At 45.5% G+C, this 20,126-nt stretch overlaps 1 protein-coding gene across 8 annotated transcripts in view; it reads right to left on the reverse strand.

Moving 5' to 3' along the window:
• The window catches only part of SLC22A23 (solute carrier family 22 member 23), a 169,022-nt gene that overhangs the window by 100,983 nt on the left and 47,913 nt on the right, over window positions 1-20,126 (reverse strand). The window contains exon 4 of one of the 8 annotated variants that reach the window (XM_057493773.1): window positions 206-704. The exons of 4 other annotated variants lie outside the window; for them this stretch is intronic. In XM_057493773.1, coding sequence (XP_057349756.1) covers window positions 532-704 — 173 coding nt within the window. In that variant the 3' untranslated portion in view covers window positions 206-531. Of the gene's footprint in view, window positions 1-205; window positions 705-13,474; window positions 19,924-20,126 lie in introns of those variants that run through there. 3 more of the 8 variants (XM_057493774.1, XM_036888701.2, XM_036888704.2) reach the window with 3 other exon arrangements.

Here is a 20,126-nt window from a genome sequence, read left to right on the forward strand (position 1 = left end):
CCCTTTCCACCCTACCTCTCTGTCTGATTTGAGCAATTCATTTAACCACTGCTGTGCCCTGGCAGCACCAACTTGTGGCACAGTGAACACGCCCACTGCTCTCCTCTTAAGCAGGCGACAGCCCCTCCCAGCCCCGCAGCCCCCATTGCCCCCCCACCTCCCAGATACTCAGAGCAGGTAGCAGATATCATCTCTTCCACTGCAGAATATGACTTCTTATCTCTTTGCCTCTAATTACCTCTATTTCGAGCCCTCCTTCCCACAGGAAAACTTTTCTATCTCTCAAAGCTCTGTCTTCTCCTTCTCCTAACTTTCCAATGACTTTCAGACACCCAGCATCAACCCTTAATTCATTCACTCATATTGCAAATGTTTTAGTGTCTGCTAAATACAGCTCAGTGTATTTTGGTGCAGTTCACTGCACAAGTCAGGTCATTTGGACAAAACTGATGGGACTGTTACCTTGTAGGCCAGATGGAGACAGAAGTGATTCTGATCATAAGAAAGGCAAAAGTCAGGTCAGACAGGGCTTCAGAAGAGTGAGCCTGGCCTCCCACCCAGCTTGGGTAGAGGAGACAGGAAGGTGTGTAAAGAAGAAGGGCCTTGGTGCTTGCTCGGTGGCACAAGCACTAATACCAGAATGATGTAGAGAAGATCAGCATGGCCCCTGTGCAAGGTGACAGCAAGTGCACAAGCATTCCACACTGAGAAAAAGAAAGGGAAAGAGCCTTTTGATTTGGCCCAATGTGAAACTGGTAGAATTTGGAAATGCAGATGGGAGGAAGGGCATTCAGAAGGAAGGTACAAATGAAGACATGGAGACGAGGGTCAGGTGTGGGATAAAGAGGACTGGGAGGGGAACAATGGGAAGACAGAGGAAAGAGCCCTGGCTGCTCAGACCGCCACCTCCAGGTAGCCTCCCAGCTCCTCGGGCTGTGCCTGAGCTGCAGTGGGACCGGACAGACATTCCCTCTCTCCAGTCTGCAAGCTATAGGAGGGCAGGTTTCCATGCTGGCTGCCTCCAGGGCAGCCATGCAATCACCCAGAAGGTGGACGGTGCTCTCCCCCCTGTGTGTGCTGAGGTGGGTAAGTGTGCAGAGCTACAAAATCAGAGTGACCCATGCCATGTTCTAGAAAGACAGAGCAGTCCTGGGATAGCAGGGGGCCGGGACTGGGAGATTGGTCAGGGGACTATGGAGACACCCCAGGCAGGACCTCAGGGAACCAGGGCAGTTGCCTGGGAAGGAGGTATTTACGCCTCTCGTGGGGGTCTTAACCTCCTCCAGAGAAGGGATGCTCTCGATCGCATCAAGCCCTGCCCAGGGCCTAGCGGCCACTACGACAACACGACATGCATGGTTTGCCCAGGATGCTGCTGGGAGAGGTCTCACCATGGACCAGGACGCATGTGTAAGAATGTCTGGCGTGTGTGAGGTGCTGGGTGACATCACTATGGAATCTGTTTACCTGGAAACTGGCCACCATGACACAGACCAGACACATGCGTGACTAATTCCTACGTGCACACACCTCCCCCTTTAACATTCCACATTCATTACCAACCACCCCGGGAGCCCCTCCAGCTGGGCCTACCTCCAGGAGGGGGGGCTGTGAGGCCAGAGGTCATTATGGCCGGAAGTCCATCAAGCACAGGCAGTGAGAACCTGGGCGGTTCTCCTGGTTAAAGCCCGAAAGGCCATGGAAACCTTGGCCCACCCAGGGGCCTTTACAAAGCTTTGTACAAAGTGGCCATTGCTGTTATCATTACTAAGGCAATAGGCACCAATTTCCCTTGAAAAGCCATCACTTCTGGTCCTCTGTATACTCCTGACAGCTATGCATTCCCTTCACTACCTGAGAGGCATCAGACTGTTATGCAGGGGGTTTGAGTTCTGCCTCTGGGTCAGACACCTTATGTCTGATCTCTTAACCTCTTACAGCATCCATTTTAACAGGAAAGATGAGCTGAACTGTGGTCTGGGCACCAAGACCTCAGGCAAACCTGTCTTTCTAGGACAGCCTGGTCCTGGCCTCCTTGCCAGCCTGCGCCCATCTGCTCTGTTTTCTCCATGATGTAAATCTGATGCCCTTAATGAGCTCCCTGGAGATTCTCCCCTATACCTGAGCAGTTTCTAAGACAAGTTCCATTCTCCAATGCTGAGTGTAGACTTGAGCAGAAATTAAAAACACACTTACTACTAAAGAGGCTTAGGTGTTTTCTCCCTCAAATATGCTTTCTTCTTTGTAAAAGTCTCACCACATATTAGATTAGCAGCTCTCTAAGAGAAAGGCCCACCTTTTAATGACCATCTATAAGCTTTAAGAATCATCAAATGTTCCCTGAGAAAATTTAGGGGATTGCTTCTCATTGTCAAAGATGGAATTCATATCTCATGCTAGAGGACACTGTCAGTGAACTAGAGAACACCATCAGCAAATTCAAGATATTATACTTGCAGGGCCAGCAGTGGGGAGGGGAGGATGAACACTGTTTCTACTTGATTCTGGAAATTTTAGCTTATCTGAAAGAGAAAGGCAAACATACTTTATGGGGATGAAATGTTACCATTTATCCTTTCTCCATATCATCTTGAACACAAGTTGAAAACCTAAACCTCTGGAATATGTTCTTAAGGCAGAAACTTATACAATTCAAACTGAAGTCATGCGGTGGGCTCAGATTACTGGTCACTTCTCCACAAACTTCCTCAATCCCAGCAGAAGCCTTTCAAAGGAACTCCTGCAGTTTTGTTCACTAGAGATGATGAGTAATGTGCAGACGTTTCCCCAGGGTCAAGGATCTTAGAAGAGGATCAACCTAAATTTTTAGAAAGAGAGAGAAAAAGTGTGTGTATGAGTGTGTATATGTGTGTGTGTGTGTGTGTGTGTGTGTGTGTGTGTGTGTGTGTGTGCGCCTGCATGTGAGCAAGATAAAGAGAAAAATATGAAGAACATGATTACAGATAATGAGGAGAGAGGGTGAAAGGTACAGAAATACCAAACAATAACTATTCAAGATACAATTAATGGAAAAACCAGGTTGTGGGCTGGAGCGGTACTCGATATGTGAGCAATGCACTGACTCTGTAGGGCCAATGGGGTGAACAGTTGACCCGAACTCAACAAGTTCAGCATGTTTTAGAAATGTTTAGAAGTTGCAAATGGATGGGAATTGGTTTGGACAAAGAGAGACGATATTGTTGAACGCAACACCTGCACAACCTATCCTGTAATGTCTGACATAGTTGTGTAAGATGTCAGTAGAAGTTCTTCCTATAAAGGACTCTTTCAAACCACAATAATAAGGAGTCGATAAGAAGAATATTTAAGAGAGTAAGTAATTTGGATGCATTTATATATATTCGAGCCCCTTAACAATGGCCTGCCAATGAAACAAACAATTCTTGACATTATCTTGAAACCAGCCATTTTGGTAGATTTGTCTATATATATATATAGATATAGATATATACAATCAATACATACAAAGTCCTATGGAAACGGACTCTGTTTTTGGAACTTCTTGTACACCTGAAGTCAACAGTAGCATTCTTTCATGCTAGTCTTAACTCACATCAAGTCAAAACAATTGTACAAACAAGCTGTTTGCAGGACAGAAAACAGCAGTGGGTTTGTGTGTTAGTCACGGGCTTTGTCATGCTGCAATAACAAACAATTCTTAATTTCAGAGGCTTAAAACTTCAAGTTTATTTCTTGCTCATGCTACACGCCCATTGAGGGTTTTCAAAGGGCTCTGCTTAGCATTGTTACTCAGGATACGGGGTGAAAGGGCAGCTACCATCTGGAATGTTGCCGGTTGACGTGCTGGAGGTCCAGAGGGTCTCTCACTGGTAAGGAAATGCTCCAGACCAGCAGCGGCTTGACAATCCTGCTCACAGCTCATGGACCTGCCCAACTTCAAAGGGGGCCATGGCAAGAAGCACCAACAACTTCCACACTTTGTTATGTGGGGTTGATTCTTCCAAAATGCTTCAAGTTCACATCATATGTGAAGACACCGGTACAGGTTCCAGGATGCTTTGTGTCCTTAAAGAGATGGCTGATGGCTCTAGGCCATCACCAGAGCCCTGGAGTCATCACTGGGACTGCCTGAAATCTCTTGCCATGGCTGTCTCTGTGAGGCACTGAGACACAGCATCTTGGGTTGGCTTGGCAATGTCTGCCCGGCAGCTGCCCACAACCCCTGCAGCACGGTGCAGCCTTGGCTCTCCTCAACTCTGCACCCTGAGTTTTTTTCAGGGACCTTTCACTAGGGCAGCTTTTGCCTATTCTCCCATAGGTTGAGTATGATCAACAACAGGAGTACAGAATGGGGCAGGCCAAGTCACCTCACTGGTGAGGGGTGTCAGGACCGCTCCCCAGTAACAATACACCAATAGCCAAACTTGAAGCATTGGTCCCAACATGGCAAGAAGCAGTGTCGTGGTGAAGAGTGGGGACTCTCCAGCCATGCATGCGTGGATCAATCCTGTGCCTACCACTTATTGGCCAAGCAACTCTGGCCCAGTGATCTACCCACTCTGCTTCATTTACCATCTGTAAAAGGGGGTCAGCATGAGGACAAAATGAGGAGTGATGAGCTAGAGCAGCGCCTGGCTGTGTCAATGAGCATTACTAATTGTTGTTTCTATTTTTCTTTCTTATCCTCACCATCTTGACCTCCCTTCAGCCATACTTCTTTCAAACTAATTTGCTACCACAATGAGCAAATCACATTCCTCACATTAAGCCTCTGAGGTAGGTATATGTATCACTTAAATAATGAGAAGCCCAAGAGTGACCCAGGATTCAGATATACCTGAGCCCACATTCTTTCACTACGACTATCTGCCTGGTTTGCCCTGATATCACAAATACAAGAGGGTGCCCTTTAACCCAAGGAAAATGACTCCATCAACGTCATTTCCTGCCTTGTAGCTAGGACTCTTCAAAGAAGCCTCTCTGCTCATTCAAGGATAACTCAGTGTTTTCTTCATCAGAATATAGCCTGTGTGCTTGACTTAAGTTGAGACACCAGCTCTTGGTACTCTGTATGTGAAACCAGCCAGGCTAAAGCCTCAGATGCCAGAGAAGAAAGGGTTGGGATGAAAGACAGTGACATGGATACCAAACTCAATCCCAGCCTACAACTCAAATATTACAGTAGCAGTTTTGTTCATGGCATTGTAACACTGTCTATATATACACACATTGACCTTTAAGATGCACTTTAGTCCTCGTCTGAAAATTGCTACATTTCCTCCTTGACTAGAGCCATTTCATTTTGCCTATGGCCTTACAAGGGGCCACATACCCACTCTGTGTGTCCTTGTCTGCCCTAGACTGGGAGGTTCCCCTGGCTCACACCCAGAGGTGTGATCAAGCCTTCTCCTCTTTGACCGAGTAGCAGTACTGCCCTCTCTTCCAACCTGGGAAGTCTTTTAAAGCAGAAGTTGGCAAACTATAGTCTATGCGCCAAATTCAGCCCAATGCCTTTTTTTGTAAACAAAGTTTTATTGGAACACCCATTTGTTTATGTGTATCTATAGCTGCTTTCACACTATAATGACGGAGTTGAGTAGCTATGAGACAAACCATATGGCCTGCAAGGCCTGAAATATTACCATCTGGTCCTTTATGAAAAAAAGGTTGCCGAGCCCTGGTCTAGAGAACTGCGGCCAGGGAATGTGCTGGGGAGAAAGAGCATTCAGACAAGAATGGTATCGCTGCTGATCGCCACTCACAGGTGGACTCTCAGACAAAGGGCACCTGTTTCATTTAACAAATAATTTCTTACACACTAGGACATAGCAATGAGCAAAATAAACTCAATCTCTGTCATTTGGGAGTTTAAAACTGGGTATTGGGGCACAAGGGAAAGAGGGGGAACAGAGATATGTAAAAAAGCAATTACAGGCCAAATAAGGGTGATATATTTACACAGCAGGGAGACGAATGAGTTACAGCTATAAAGGCCAACATGCATCTCAGGAATAATGCTGAGTGGGAAAAACACACAGAACACACGCTATTCAGTTCAAATTACTCAAAATTCAAAAACAGGCAAAACTAAATGACATGTTGTTTCTGGTCTCCTAACAGATGCGGTAAAATCCTAAAGAGCAGGGGAAGGGATAATAAAAAGCCAGGCTCATGGTTACAGGGAGGGCAAGGATGGCTGGGGCAGGCACACAGTAATGATCAGATTCTTCCTCTAAAACTGGGTGGGGAGGATGCAGTTGTTCATGCTGTCGAAATTCTTTATATCTGACATACACTTTATTAGTATTTTTATATCTATTCAATATTTAATCAAACTAAAACTTGCAAGTAGAATCAATGTGATGAACGCTGTGATTCTGTCACAAAGGCAGTAGAGAGTACTGTGGGCGGCCAGAGGAGGGGCCGCTGACTCGGGTGTGAGGGTCAGGAGGATGTCGCTGGACAACAGGGCACATATATCACTTGAGGACCTGCTGAGCACACTTCACTCTGAGAAAGGGTCACTAAAGAGTGTTCTAGCAAAGAACAGCCTGTGCAAAAGTCCAGAGGTGCAACATATTGCAAAGCTTTCAAGGAACTGAAGTCAGCAAGTGAGGTGGACAACAGGGCAAGCAGGGCAGAGGAGGGTCCTCTGGGTCTACACTGGAGCCTTAAAAACTACAATGAAAAATGTGTACTTTATTCCCAAAGCAAGGTGCACTGTTGAAAGACTGAAGCCAGGGGGTGTAGCGACATGATTGGAGTTGTCTTTTAAAAGGATTCTTGCTGTGGCAACATCAGTTTGCTATCCTAAAATCCTCTCGGATTTCTCCTGGGTTGAAAACAACGCCAGATCTTGCGTGTAGGCAGCAATGATGCATACCACTACGATAAACAAAACCCAGAAGGCGTCAGGCCAATATTATGGGGTACTTCATTACAGAGCATATGCATACTGACTCTAGACTGCTAGGAGTAGGAACGCAAAAGCTTTGTGTCAGTTTTTGGTATACTGAATTAGACATTGGTGCACTAGTAGAGCGTACCATTATAATGACATCCCAGGATGAATCTTTGCAAAGCAGATGTTCTTTCCCTAAAACAAAGAATCTCCTACTGTGTCAACTTTACAATAATAGATTTTAATCTATCAGACTCATTTTAAATAAGCATTCTATCTAAAAATGCTTCTTAGTTCATTAAAAGTATAGTAAGTAAAAACTATGAATGCCATAAATGCTTTTAAATCATATCAGTAGGAAAGCAGTTAAAAAACACATTTCTTTAGTGGCAAGACTAAACTTGGATATATAGACACTGCTACAAAGAAACGGAACATACAAATGGCACTGCCTCCTGGGTTTATCATCACACCACCTAGTTCAAATTTATGCCTTAATTACTAAATAATGACCACATATTTTGCATCCTGTTACTTCTCTTTGAAATATGTTGACATCAACTTTTATTTATTAATGTTTGCACTTAGAGATCTTCAAAGATAATCTCCAAAGAATATAGTGATATCATGTCCTCAAAACCATATGATCTAGCAACTCCACTCAGAGTATACACCTAAAAGAATGGAAAGCAGGTCTCAAACAAGATACTTGCCCATCCATGTACACAGCAGCCTTATTCCCAACAGCCAAAAGTTGGAAGCAACTCAGGCATCCACCAATAAATGCAGGATAAACATGTATATATGTTCATATATATGTACGAACATATATAAGGAAGGAAATTCTTACGCAGGCTACAACACGGCTGAACTGTGAGGACATTATGCTCAAGGAATAAAGCCAGACACAAAAGCTCAAAATTTTGTTTGCTTCCTCTGATATAAGGTCCCTAAAGTAGGAAAATTTATAGACCCAGAAAGTGGAATGGGGGTTGCAAGGGCTGGGGGAGAGGCGGACGGAGAGTCAGGGTTTAATGGGGACAGAGTTTCAGTTTGGGAAGATGAAAAATGTTCTGGCACAGATGGTGGGGCTGGCTGCACCCCATGCTGATGCCACTGAACTGTACACTTAAAAATGGTTAAAATGGTAAATTTTATGTCATGTATATTTTACCACAACAAAACAAAAAGCTCCCAAACATGGATGTCTTCCCTAAACCACACAACTGGTGAGTTTAATACAGACTAGACTCGTCTCTCACTGTTGGACCTATTCATCAGGACTCCCTTAGAAGTCTGAGGGTTCCCTGGGGATGTCCTCTGAGGTTGCAGTGAGTGCTTGGCCAGTCAGAACATCACCATCCACCTAGTGATGGTACTCGACACATGTGGCTGCCACAGGCCCACAGGAAAAGCAAAGCCCCCGTCCTCAAAACAAACCAGTCCTCAGGGAACACTTTGTTGCAGGATGGAGAGCTGCGTTAGCACCGAGATGCTGTGAGGGTAGATTTGGTCACCTGCTTTCCGTTCAGCCCATCTTCCCTAAAGACCTCCACAGAATAATCCATTAGGCTGCCAAGATATGCAACAAGTGTCCCAGCTCCAAATCCAAGCAGGATGCTGCCAAATGAAATGCATCACACTCCAAATGACTTGGCTCTCAAATTCCCCATTAAACACTGGTCCCTGCTGGACACGAAGAAGAGATTTCAATACGCTTTAAAAAAAAATCAGATCTTTCCACATTTCTCCTAGGTCTTTAATTACCTTGGAAGATGGATTTATTGAGTGACCCAGCTCGACATTAATTAGAAATATGGCATCGATGTCACTGAGGGACGGAAAGTAAGACACTGGGAGTGTGGAGTCAGACCAGAGGAAGGGTGAGGAGGGGGCGCAGAACGGGATGCTGGTGGGGGAGCAGCCAAGCCAGCACCGCTGGAAGTCAGGCCGCCTCGGAGCTGAGAGGAGAGGAGAAAGAAAACCCCTTTGTTCCACAGGACCACAAAGCCAGCGTCTGTGAACTCTCTAAGTGGGCACGCGTAACTCGTCGTTCCTTATTCCTCCTCAGAAGTTTGGTTGTGTGGAAGGTTGGGGGAGGGGCTTGAAATAAAGCAGCCGTGGGAGGCTCACAGTTCTTCTAAGACAGCTTTGTTCTTAGTGCCACAGAGGAGCCTGGCTCTGCCGGGCGACAGCCCTCCCCACGGGCTGGGGGCTCTGAGGGCCCGGGTTCCTCAGTAGCCTTGCCAAGCATTGCTGCAGACGGCCCCAGAGCTCAGAGCAGGCTTCGAGGGCCAACCCGTCTGTTTTACACATGAAGGAAGCAAGTCCATAGGATCTGACACTCCTGGGTATATATCCAAAAGAATTGAAAGCAGGGTGTCAAAGAGATATTTGTATACCCATGTTCAGGGCTGCATTTCTCACAAAAGCCAAAAGGTGGAAGCCACCCAAATGGTCATCAGTGGATGAATGGCTAAACAAAATGTAGTACACTTGACCCTTGAACAACCTGGGATGGAACTGCATGGCTCCTCTTACACACAGATTTTTTTTCCATAAATATGTGAGAGAATATTTTTGGAAATGTGTGACAATTTGAAAAAAAAACACATTTTCTTTTCTCTAGCTTACTTTATTGTTAAGGATATGATATATAATATATACAACATACAAAATATGTGTTAATCAACTGTATATCAGTAAGACTTCTGGCCAACACTAGGCTATTCGTAGTTATGTTGTGGGGGGGGGGTCAAAAGCTATATAAGGATTTTTGCCTCCAGGAATGGGGTTGGTGCCCATAAACCCTGGGTTACTTAAGGGCCAACTGTATATACATGTAGTGGAATATTACTCAGGCTTAAAAAGGAAGTTCTATGTATGCTACAACATGGATGAACCTTGCCACAAAGGACAAATACTGGATGACTCCGCTTATATGAGGTCCCTAGAGTTGTCAGATTCATAGGGACAGAGCTCTCTGACATCGTTCCTTTCTGCTGCTCTCTGCCCCACATCTCTACCTTTTCAGGCTGTTTTCCTGAAGTCACTTCCTCCTTCAACCTCATGAAGGTCTAAACTCATCAGGATGATGGAGTTAATGCATGGTTATCTGTTATCTGGCCTGGGGCTCATGCAGGAAAATGTTGTCCTTCCTGACTTGTGAAAGCATCAGAATCAACCCATGCCAACCTGGCAGAAGGTGAAAGGCTGCTGATATTTGCATTTCAAGTTGTTGCCAGCTGCTTAGAACTGCCCAGCATAACACCATACCTGTTAGTGGGAACTGCCTTGCTGGAACCAGCTTCAAAGATGTGCCCCAATTGTTTCTTTGCCTTTTGTGTTAACTCTGCAAACTTGGTATCTCTTGTCCTCAAAAAACAATACCCAGCCGGTCAAAAGGCAGCTTAATATATGAAAATGACACCACAATCTTGCATTTCAAAAAAAAGCCACCAGTTTTGGAAGAAACAGACTTCTCCTGGCAGGGCATTACCAAGCCAGTGGCTGCCAGCTGTCTGCTGGCTCAAGTGGCACAGCCACCAGCTGTGAGCCACAGTCAGGCGTAAGGGAATGGGGCCATGTCACAACCTCCTGGCCTCAACTGAACCTCATGTCCAGTGACACTAAAGAAGAAAGGTTCAGAGGAAAGATGCATGTTTGCCTGGAAATGTACATATATTCAGTCATCTCAAGTAACTGGCCTCAAATCACAGAGCAGGCTAATCAGATTTTCAAAGATCTCCCCTCCACAAGTAAGAGGCAGGCACATCCTGAGTTTCTCTGCCTCCTCCTTTTCCTACAAGCCCAAAGCCCAGTCAAGTCCTCGTGCACATCCATGTGTGCAGGCCAAGAATTCTATCCCTGCCTCCAGTGGCCCTCGTCCACCCAGGCTCTCCCACAAGGACAAGCCCTTGGGGCCCGGAGTGAACCTAGTGCTCTAGGGGGCCAGGGTTCTGAGGTATACTTAGTGCTCACCTGCAGGTTTAAGTATCTTCTAAGAAATGACCTGGGCTGAGATGTATCCTCTGTGGTCACTTCGGCTCCATTTCACTATGAGTCTGTTTCTCATTTCAATCTGACAGAAATTGGAGGGCTGGCATGTACCCCATGCTGGCCCCTTGGCATTCCTGAGTCTGGTACGCATAACTGGACCTCAGTGAGGACACAGAGTTAATGGAACTCTGCTTTCTTTTTTCTCTAAATGTTAGTTGCAAGTCCTGTGGGCTTAACTAAATGCTGGCTATCTGTCAAACCATTAGCTGGATGGAATTAGAGCCAAGGACTCTAGCACTGAAGCTGGAGTCCTGCCTAAAAGCCTCACACGCAAGTACAAACAAGCCAGAATACATACTGTTGGTGCCGTTTCTGTTTTTTGAACACATTTGGTGAATTCCATGGATGGAACATAGAGAAATGCCACCCTGACTCTATACAATAATGAAAAGCTTCTCAAACTTACCAAAACCCCCTGATGAGACTTTTTCCATCTCTCAGTGATGCATTACTCAATCCTCAAAAGTTCTCATTAAATAACTCCTGGGCACACACTGTGTTATATACAGAGGATACAGGATTAGCTCCTTGCCCCTGCCATGGTGCTACACGGAGTCATATTAGCAAAGACTCATGGGGGAATCAACTAACAGCAGTAAGGAAGGGAAGATGGTGACCCTACCTCATCATTCATTATGACCATCCCCTCATTTTCTGCTCATTAAAACATTATTTGCACACAAATGTCCTCATCAAGTCACTGAGAGCTAATTCTGGCTGCTATCAATTAATTAATCAGTAACTGTAGTATATAGTTGAGCTCAGTTTTGAATCCAAACAACTCTTGGTATCTAGTCCAAATTCGTCCAGTTCAGAAGCTTTCATGAGAAATCTCAGCAAATTATCTCTACTATTCTTAACCACCTAAGTGACAACATCAGTTAAGTTGTTCTTTTCCTCATCTTTCATATGTGGGAACTGGCCTAAGAACTCCAGCCCTTTCAGCTTTAATGTGCTACAATCAAGTATACCTCTATTCTGTAATACATGCATGGAGATGCAAAAAAATAAATATATTTTTAGGGAGTGGTAAATGCTTCAAAAAACAGGTGATACTAAAGGAATTATTTGGGTGATGACTAGATGGGTGGTCTGAGAAAGCTTTACATATGTCACATCAGCAGAATAATAGTGACAAGACATGGCCAGGCCTGCAGAGGTCAGGGACAGAGTGTTTCAGACAGAGGGAAAAGCTGGTACAAATGACCTGGAGAGCAAATGAGAGCTTAGCATGTACAGAATGGAGAGGTCAGTGTATGGTGCGAGGTCAGCAGGGTTGACCACATAGGCCCTCACAGGCCACATCGAGGAGCTTGGATTGCACAATGAAAGTGTTAGAGGGTGTGGCAAAGACCACTAGTCATCTCCCAATACCCATGTTCCCCTTCTTCCAAAAGGCTCAACGCTGCACAAAACAAGATGATACTCCCCAGCCACCCTTGTGATTAGGTGTGGGCTGGTTACAAAGTTCAGCCAATGGGATGAAAGAAGTGGTACCTACTGCTTTGAGAAGTGATCTTAATGGGAAGGCATGTACCCTCCTTGTTTCTACCTCTCTGCGGGCTGCAATATGGACATAATGGCTGGATTAGCCTGACAAGAAGGGGCTGGGCCCCCAGTGTCACGACACTCTCCGTGTCAGTCCTGGACTAACTATGTTGATGGTAGAAAAAAACTTCAGCTTTGTTTAAAGCCCTGTCAGTGTGCTGTTCAGGCTTTAAGGGTGAAGCTGTCACTAATATGATGGGTGTGGAATAGGCGAGTATAAGGTCTGATTAGTGATGCATAAAATCACCCTGGGTGTAAGTAAAGGGTTAGTTGTAGAGTTTGGACAGGAAGTAGGAAGACGGATCAGGAAGCTATTGTGTTTATCCAGGCAAGAAGTGAAAGGCTTTGTTTGCCTCAGGGGGTTGCAGTGGAGGTGGAGAGAAATTGAGGGACTCAGAATATAATCTGGAGGAAGAGCTGAGAGGACCTGCTGATCAAGGGAGAGAGAGAGGAAGAACATTTTTGTCAAACATTTTGGTTTGAGCAGCTGCATGGATGGTGGTTCTATTTAATGAGATTGGAAGGATCAGGGTGAACGAGCTCTGAGGGGAGGGGAGCAATGAGGATAGTCATTTGGCCACACTGAGCTTGAAACACCTATTGGCCATCCAAGTGGAATCCACTAGGCTGCTGGTGTGTTAGTGTGGAACTTGGTAGGAAGGTCAGAGTTGGTGATATAAATCATAGGAGATGATTTAATGCCATAAATCATGGCATTAAATCACAGGTCTGGGCAGAGCTGACCAGTATACTAGCTGCTAGCCACCTGTGGTTACTTAAACTGAGTTCATTAAGTGAACTAAAATGACAGATTCAGTCCCACTCTAGTCACATCTGAATGCTCGATAGTGACTGGCAGTTACAAACATGGTCAGTGTAGATAGAAAACGTTTTCATTGCCACAACAAGTTCTCCCAGTAAACTCTGGTTTAAAGCTCTTTAGAACTAGTTTATTGTGATTGGTTTGCCGTCAGGCACAGGTATGATGACCTCCACCGAGGCCGGCATCAGGCTGGGCATACAGGGGCCGTGCCCATTGTCTCCGCAAAGGCCAACTTCATTAGCAGAAGAGCATAGGAAACTGGTTGTAATGAAGGTTTTTCATCTCAATTCCAGTCAAAAATGGATTGCATACCTATTTAATTAGTATTTTAATAATGCCACAAATCTAACTTTATCTTCAAGAGAAGTAGACAGGTTAGCAGAGCTGTCAAGAAGCATCCTATTAAAGTGAGTGACTTAGGCAGGCCCATGAGCCGTGGTGGAAGATGAGGTTTGGGTGTTCTGTGTTAGTGAAGCCTTAAAATTGTCAGCGCTATTTCAAGCAGCAGAACTCATCAGGTACACTGGAATTTTTCAAGTCCACATTCTAAAATAGATTAAATGTGAAATTGAATCTGAAGCTCTCTTTCTGCTGTTTAACCCAACAAGGGTGAATGGGTGATTCCATTTTCAGGGAAAAACATCAACAGTCACATTAAAGTACTACTATTAATTTGAATTGTATTGGTTTTGGAATAGGATGTTGTTAACATTTTGGTCGTATAGTTATTTAGAAGTTATAAGAATTAATGCAAATTCCTTATGGGATATTCATACACATTTAATAATACAAGAACATTTTAAGTCAATGAGAAAGAGGGCCATTCCAGTTATGCACACGGGTGCTGGCACCCTGCAGGCCCGACTTCCAGGGTTGGCTCCTCTGTTCTTGGTTTGTGGGTGGGGACACCTCAGGTTTCCATATGTAAAACAGGGATAGTAATAGGATTATAGGGTGGATTAAATGAAATACTTATATTGCATTCAGCACAGCATCAAGGTGCACTGTAAAGTCCAATACATGTTAGTTCTTGCTCAAAGGTCCCACTAGTGAAGTAGACATTGGAGGTCTCAGTTCTCTGTAAAATGGGACTATTAGCAGATCTACTTTGTATAGTTAGTATGAAATATAAATATATATATGTATGTGTGTGTTGTGTGTGTGTGTATGAATGAAACTCAGCAAAGTACTAAACTTAGAAAGTGCTCAAATACCTAACTCTTGTTATCAAACAACTACCACCATAACTTCTTCAGTCCTCCTTTTTTTCTCCTTAACATCAAAATAGTCCTCAGCTGCACAGCACCACCCACAGGCACACCGCTCACGCACATGCTGCAGCTCACAGAAGGGAAGTGCCGACACAAGGGTCTCCGGAGCTCTTCCGTTTAACCCTTCACAGCAGAGCTGCCTGGGATTCCTTCTACAGGGAAAGAAGTGAGACAGCTGCCTATCTATCTGTCTGTCTGTCTACCTACTGATCCGGGCAAGAGAGTAATATAACGAGACACCAGACAAAATCATGCTTCAAGCACTGATGCCAGCTAAACAGTGAGCAAATGATCAGAGATGAAAGGCCAGCAGCCTCCCAGCAGAGGACCGTAAGAACAGGCACACGCCCCACTCCAGCACAAAGGAGCCAGTAAAAACTATCAACAAGGATAAGTTGTATTTATCCCCACATTCTACTCCATCTCTGGAGCCCCTTGTGACCCTGCAGTTTCCTGGGGCCTTACCCATATGGACAGCAATGCCAACTGGACAAATTAAAAAGATGTTAGGGAAGAAACAGAAATTCCAAGTCACACTGAAACTAGCAAAAGTCCTTTCTTATGTAAAACTGACTTGGCTCAGGTGCTGGGCTAGAACTAAATTCCTGTCCTGTCCCCACCCTGACAGTGGTTTGGAGGGAGTTCTGAGCCCTTTCTCGGAACCCCACACAAAGCAAATATGAAGCAGAGGTGCTTTCAAAAGGCACAGGTTAGAGGAGACACAAACACCTTTCAGCTTTCAAAGTAGGTGTGCAGAGCCAAGTCCGGTTGGACACAAAGCACAGCTTTCTACAAGAACCATCAAAGGCCCTACCGAAGGTGAAATGCAGGGAAACAGCAGCCCCCGGTTAGAAACCCATCATTTTCTGGTCTCTATTCCACATGGCAGACTCAGAAGGAAGTCCACATGGGGGCCTCTGAGCTGCCCCACTTGGTCACCTGGCAGTGCCACCCCTGAGAACAGAGGTCTCATCCTGGAGCATCCCGGACCGGCTGTAGCCCTTCCCTGGCTTCTCAGACTCCTGGAGGTGGGTTTCTAGGCAGTGGTCAGAGCTGTTAAAATACCCAGAGGGGTCACCAGCAGGAGCTGCAGATATAGCAGAGGCCAGGCCCTCGCGCCTGCCATGGAGTTTGGTGGACTCCAGGGAAAAAGGCCCGCTGGGTCTCTGCAACCAGGCAATGTTCACAGGACAACCCGGCTCGCCCTCACTCACATGCTTCCTGAGGCCTGCACACTGGGGGACCTTCCTCGGAGAGCACAACATGGCAAACAAAACAAGGCACCAAACATCATTTCCCCCAAACTTGCCAGGCCTTACATGGTCTTGGACCAGTGAATGGAAGGCAATTCCTGAATAGCTTTCCCTTCCGAAAAGTCGTTGGGAAATACGACAGAAAAAGAGCCTTGAGCTACTTCAAAGTAACGCTCATCCTCACACTGCCTGTCCTGGGAACAGATGGTTTCCCACAGGTCATGCCACCAGGAGGACTGTCTTCATCCTAACATGAAGGAAAGCCAGGGACACTTCACAGCAGAGCACGGCGTAAACAGGACCACAGGAGGCTGTGTCAAAGGACAGTGGGCAAGTTTCCTCAGTTAACATTTAAAAACAGAGACAAAATGTATATAGACACATTTATAAAACAGGGATTGGCTAAACAGGGAAATGGAAGGGAGAGCTTTTCCAAATATATGTAAGATAAATGTTGAAAATGACTACCTGGTTATTTAGTGTCTTTTCTCATCAGTTAATGGAGTAGTCTGGGTGGGACGGATATGCAGTCCTGCTGTCCAACAGGAGAGCCAGGGCCCCTGTGGGTGTTTTGGTCCAGGAGAGTTTTTCCTTCAGTGTATTCTTTTCCCACCCTGAGGTGGTTAGGACTTCGAAAATCCAGTCTCTGGAGCTCTGAATGGATGTTATAGGAGAGGTAATTTATTAAGCCGGTCACTGGAGAAACGATTAGGAAGCAGATTCTTGCCCCATATCTGTCACTGTCTTAGACGACCCTAAGCCAGTAGCCAGCCCCAGTGCAAAGTTCTGTTCAGCTAAGTTTTCGGTGCTCGAGAAGGCTTACTGGAAGAGGAAAGCATTGGTTTTCTCAGTGCAATTCCTGCTTTTGGCAGAATGGTGGATGCCATGGGACAGAAGAACTTGTGCAAACACACATGCCCACCAACATTTTTCTGATCTTCATGGTTTATTGATGGTGATCACATTCATCCTCTCAATCTTTGCACAAGGGAGAAAACCGATTTAGAGAGAAGTACCTTGTCCAAGATCACACGGGGGAGTAGTGGGGCCTGGCTTACACCATTGGGATCGTTTCCAGGATCTTTCCAACTGCTGACATGTGATGCGCACATGCACGCACAAGTGTTGATAAGAGTGTGGGGTGCACGGCCAGTCTTCCGATACCACCTTCAGTGTGAGCAACATAATGTCACATGGAGAACACAACTGCATCTCCAAATCAGCTGGAGTTCGGAGCTCCCTCTCATTGAGCCATGTTTAGATAGTGTTTCAGGTGACTTCAGGAAAAAACAGTCATTACCAATTTGTGTTCCAATTCAGTCTTTTCTACCCAATTAATGAACATTTACCATGTCAAAAAGTTATTTTCTTGCACAACAATGTGGATTACTTAAGCTGCTCAACTGTGCACTTTAAAATGGTTGAAATGGTAAACTTTGTTACATATATTTTGTTTTACACAATAAAAAAAAGTTATTTTCTTTTTAAAATACTTGACAAAAGGATAAGACTGTACTCCTCTGGGGAATACATGAATTAAAACCTAAGCTTGAAATAGTTTAATCAGTGAATTGAATGACAGTCGCTTTTGTCCACTTACCTCTGACCTACTGGGCAATCATTGCCACATCCACGGGTCATTTCTCAATCCTCAAACCTCGTCTCGCATCATTGGACACCGTCTCGGCTCCTGGGTTCTCAGCCGATTTGGACTGACCCCTCAGGCTGTTTCCTGCCATCTCCCCCAACCGGTTCTTCCCCTCTAGCCATTTATTTCTCGTACACAGTCTCTGGGTGATCTCGGCTATTCCAAAGCCTTTATCTGCTACCATTATGCTGAGGAACATGGACCTTGCTCCTGAACTTCTACATCACCTGCTAAATCAAGCCCTCAGATGCCCCTAAGGCACCACCAACTCATTAGATCTGAAACTGAAGGGGTCATCTTTGCCCACCAAACCTGTCAGAGAAAGGGAGTGTCCAGTAGCTTCGAAATCTATAGGATATGGAATACAACCATTCGGAGGGAAATCTACCCAGGAGCTCGAGCTGGTAACCTGCCCCTTCCTTCTTCCTTTTCCCCATTCTTCAATCATGAAGGCTGTGGATTCCACTTCTGTAAAATCTCCTACAGCCTTCCAGCCGTTCACCTTGGGCTGTTCTCCACTGCCACAGCCTGAGTGGTCCCCCCAAGCATGCATCTAAAGATTTGCCTTTTAGCATGAGACCCTTCAGTAGCCTGGCACTGTCCTAAGGTCATGGAGGATAGACTCTTTGTACATTGTCCCAAACTCCTTCCCAGGCTTTGCTATTCATAATTCAGACACTAGACTCCTCTGGCCCCTAGTCACCCACAGTACCCAGACGTACTGGGCTCCTTTGGCCTTGCAAATAGCAAATCCCTACTCTCCCTAACCCTGCAAAATGCAGTGGCTCAGGGGTTGCTTTCTGACACTCTCAGTCCAACCACGGCCTGTCCTGGAGTCTTTAGTCACTAAACTCGGAGTGTCCTGGAGGCCAGGAAGGTGAGTCTGCCTCCTTCGTGTGCTCAGCACCTGACAGTGCCCAGTAAGTACTCAAGTTACCTATCGTGTTCCCCTGGCACCTAGTAAGCCCTCAAATGTTTGCCTGTGTTGTCATGAGGGTCACCAAAAATCAAAACTTATAAACTTTCTGAAGCTGAGTTTATCTGGCATGACACAGAGCAACACAGTTCAGGGCCAAGCACCCCTGGTTTCATGCCTCTCCCCCAGAGCTATGAAATCCTGAACACCGAAGGATGGTACTGGCTGCGCTTGGAACTCCAAAGCCATAGAATTCTAAAACTGGAAGGTAAGACGTAGACCAGTGGTTTTCCACTTGGTTTCTGTTGTCATTTATTTTTAGAGCAGCATTAAATATTGTCAGATAGAATCCATTTGTTTTTCTTTTCTAAACATTTTCCCCACAAATGGTTCCAGGAAGGGATCCCATGGTTCAATGAGATACAGTTTGAAAACCTATGGCCTGACTTTATTGAGAGGGAGTCAGAAGCTTAGAGATAAAGCACTTTGTCACAGACAGAGTCAATCCATGTGGAGCTCACACTACAGTTCAGATCTCTTGATTTCCAGATCTTTCTATTTCCCTTTTTGATTGGTAAACAGCTGTGTTTCAAATTCAGCTCTCATGCTCCACTAAAATTCCAGTCTGGAAAAATCTAGTACTTAAGAATACCCACAGCTTGAATAACATCCTCCCCTGTAGAGCATCCAAACACTCCAATTTTAATATGCCAGATATCTAAATGTTTGCTGCTTTTTCTTCTGATTCTTGAGACAGGACTCTCTTCACTAAATTTAAAACACCCAGAGAAACGTGCACTCTGAAGCCGACTTGTGCATTCAGGCAATGTATACAATGCTGTCCTGCCCTAACCTCCGCAGAGCCGGCCTGGGCTTAGGGTCTCAGTGATGCCCTGTAAACATGTCCTACAGACAGACAGACATTTACATTTTGTTTTCAGAGGACAGTCTTGACATAAATCCAAGTTTTGGCTAACATGTAAGTAGGGATAGAGAGGTTTCTCAACTTTGAGAAACAGTCCTTGGTGGCATTTGCTGGTTCCCTGCTAGACAACTCCTTCCAGTCTCTGACCAGTGGGCAGCATGGCCCTGACTGGCTGCTGTGCCACCCCTCCTAGTGCGACTTGCTAGCCAGAACTTCTGCTCCCACTCAGTCCTCCATGTCCTGCAGAGGTGTGACACAGGGAACACAGGGTGGCAGAGGGCAAAGCCTTCATTATTTTTTGCTGATACATTTCGTTTGCTTTTCACAGTCAGTCTGCAGGGTTACTAATGTGCTTCTGGTGGAGAAACAGACCAATGGAGAAACCCCTATCTTTCTGATTCCTCAGCCATGCCAGTTTGAACCTGGAAAAAACCAAAATCCTTCTGAAGCTTTAAAAAAAAAAAATTGTTTGTCAAAGGCTTTTGGTAAGCTTTGACTCACTTCCTTGGTGGAAAAAGCCCTGTCAGTAGAGCCGGTCCCACCAGAAGAACGGGGTCTTGGCTCCAGGGCTTGCTGCTCTGGGGAAGGCCCAGGTGTCTGCAGGTGGGGGAGGCGGGAGAGAGAAACAGATGGGCTATGAACCCAGCCCACGTTCACGGAAACCAACCGCCCCTTCACCCAGAGGCAAAGCAAATATTTGCTTCCCAGAAGTGAACTGTAAGATGGTTAAAGTCACTTGCTCTTAACAGTGCAATCGCCATTCTACTCATTCCACAGTTCCACAACTCACTACATTTGGT

Source organism: Manis pentadactyla, chromosome 16 (genome assembly GCF_030020395.1).
Source record: "Manis pentadactyla isolate mManPen7 chromosome 16, mManPen7.hap1, whole genome shotgun sequence".
NCBI lineage: Eukaryota > Metazoa > Chordata > Mammalia > Pholidota > Manidae > Manis > Manis pentadactyla.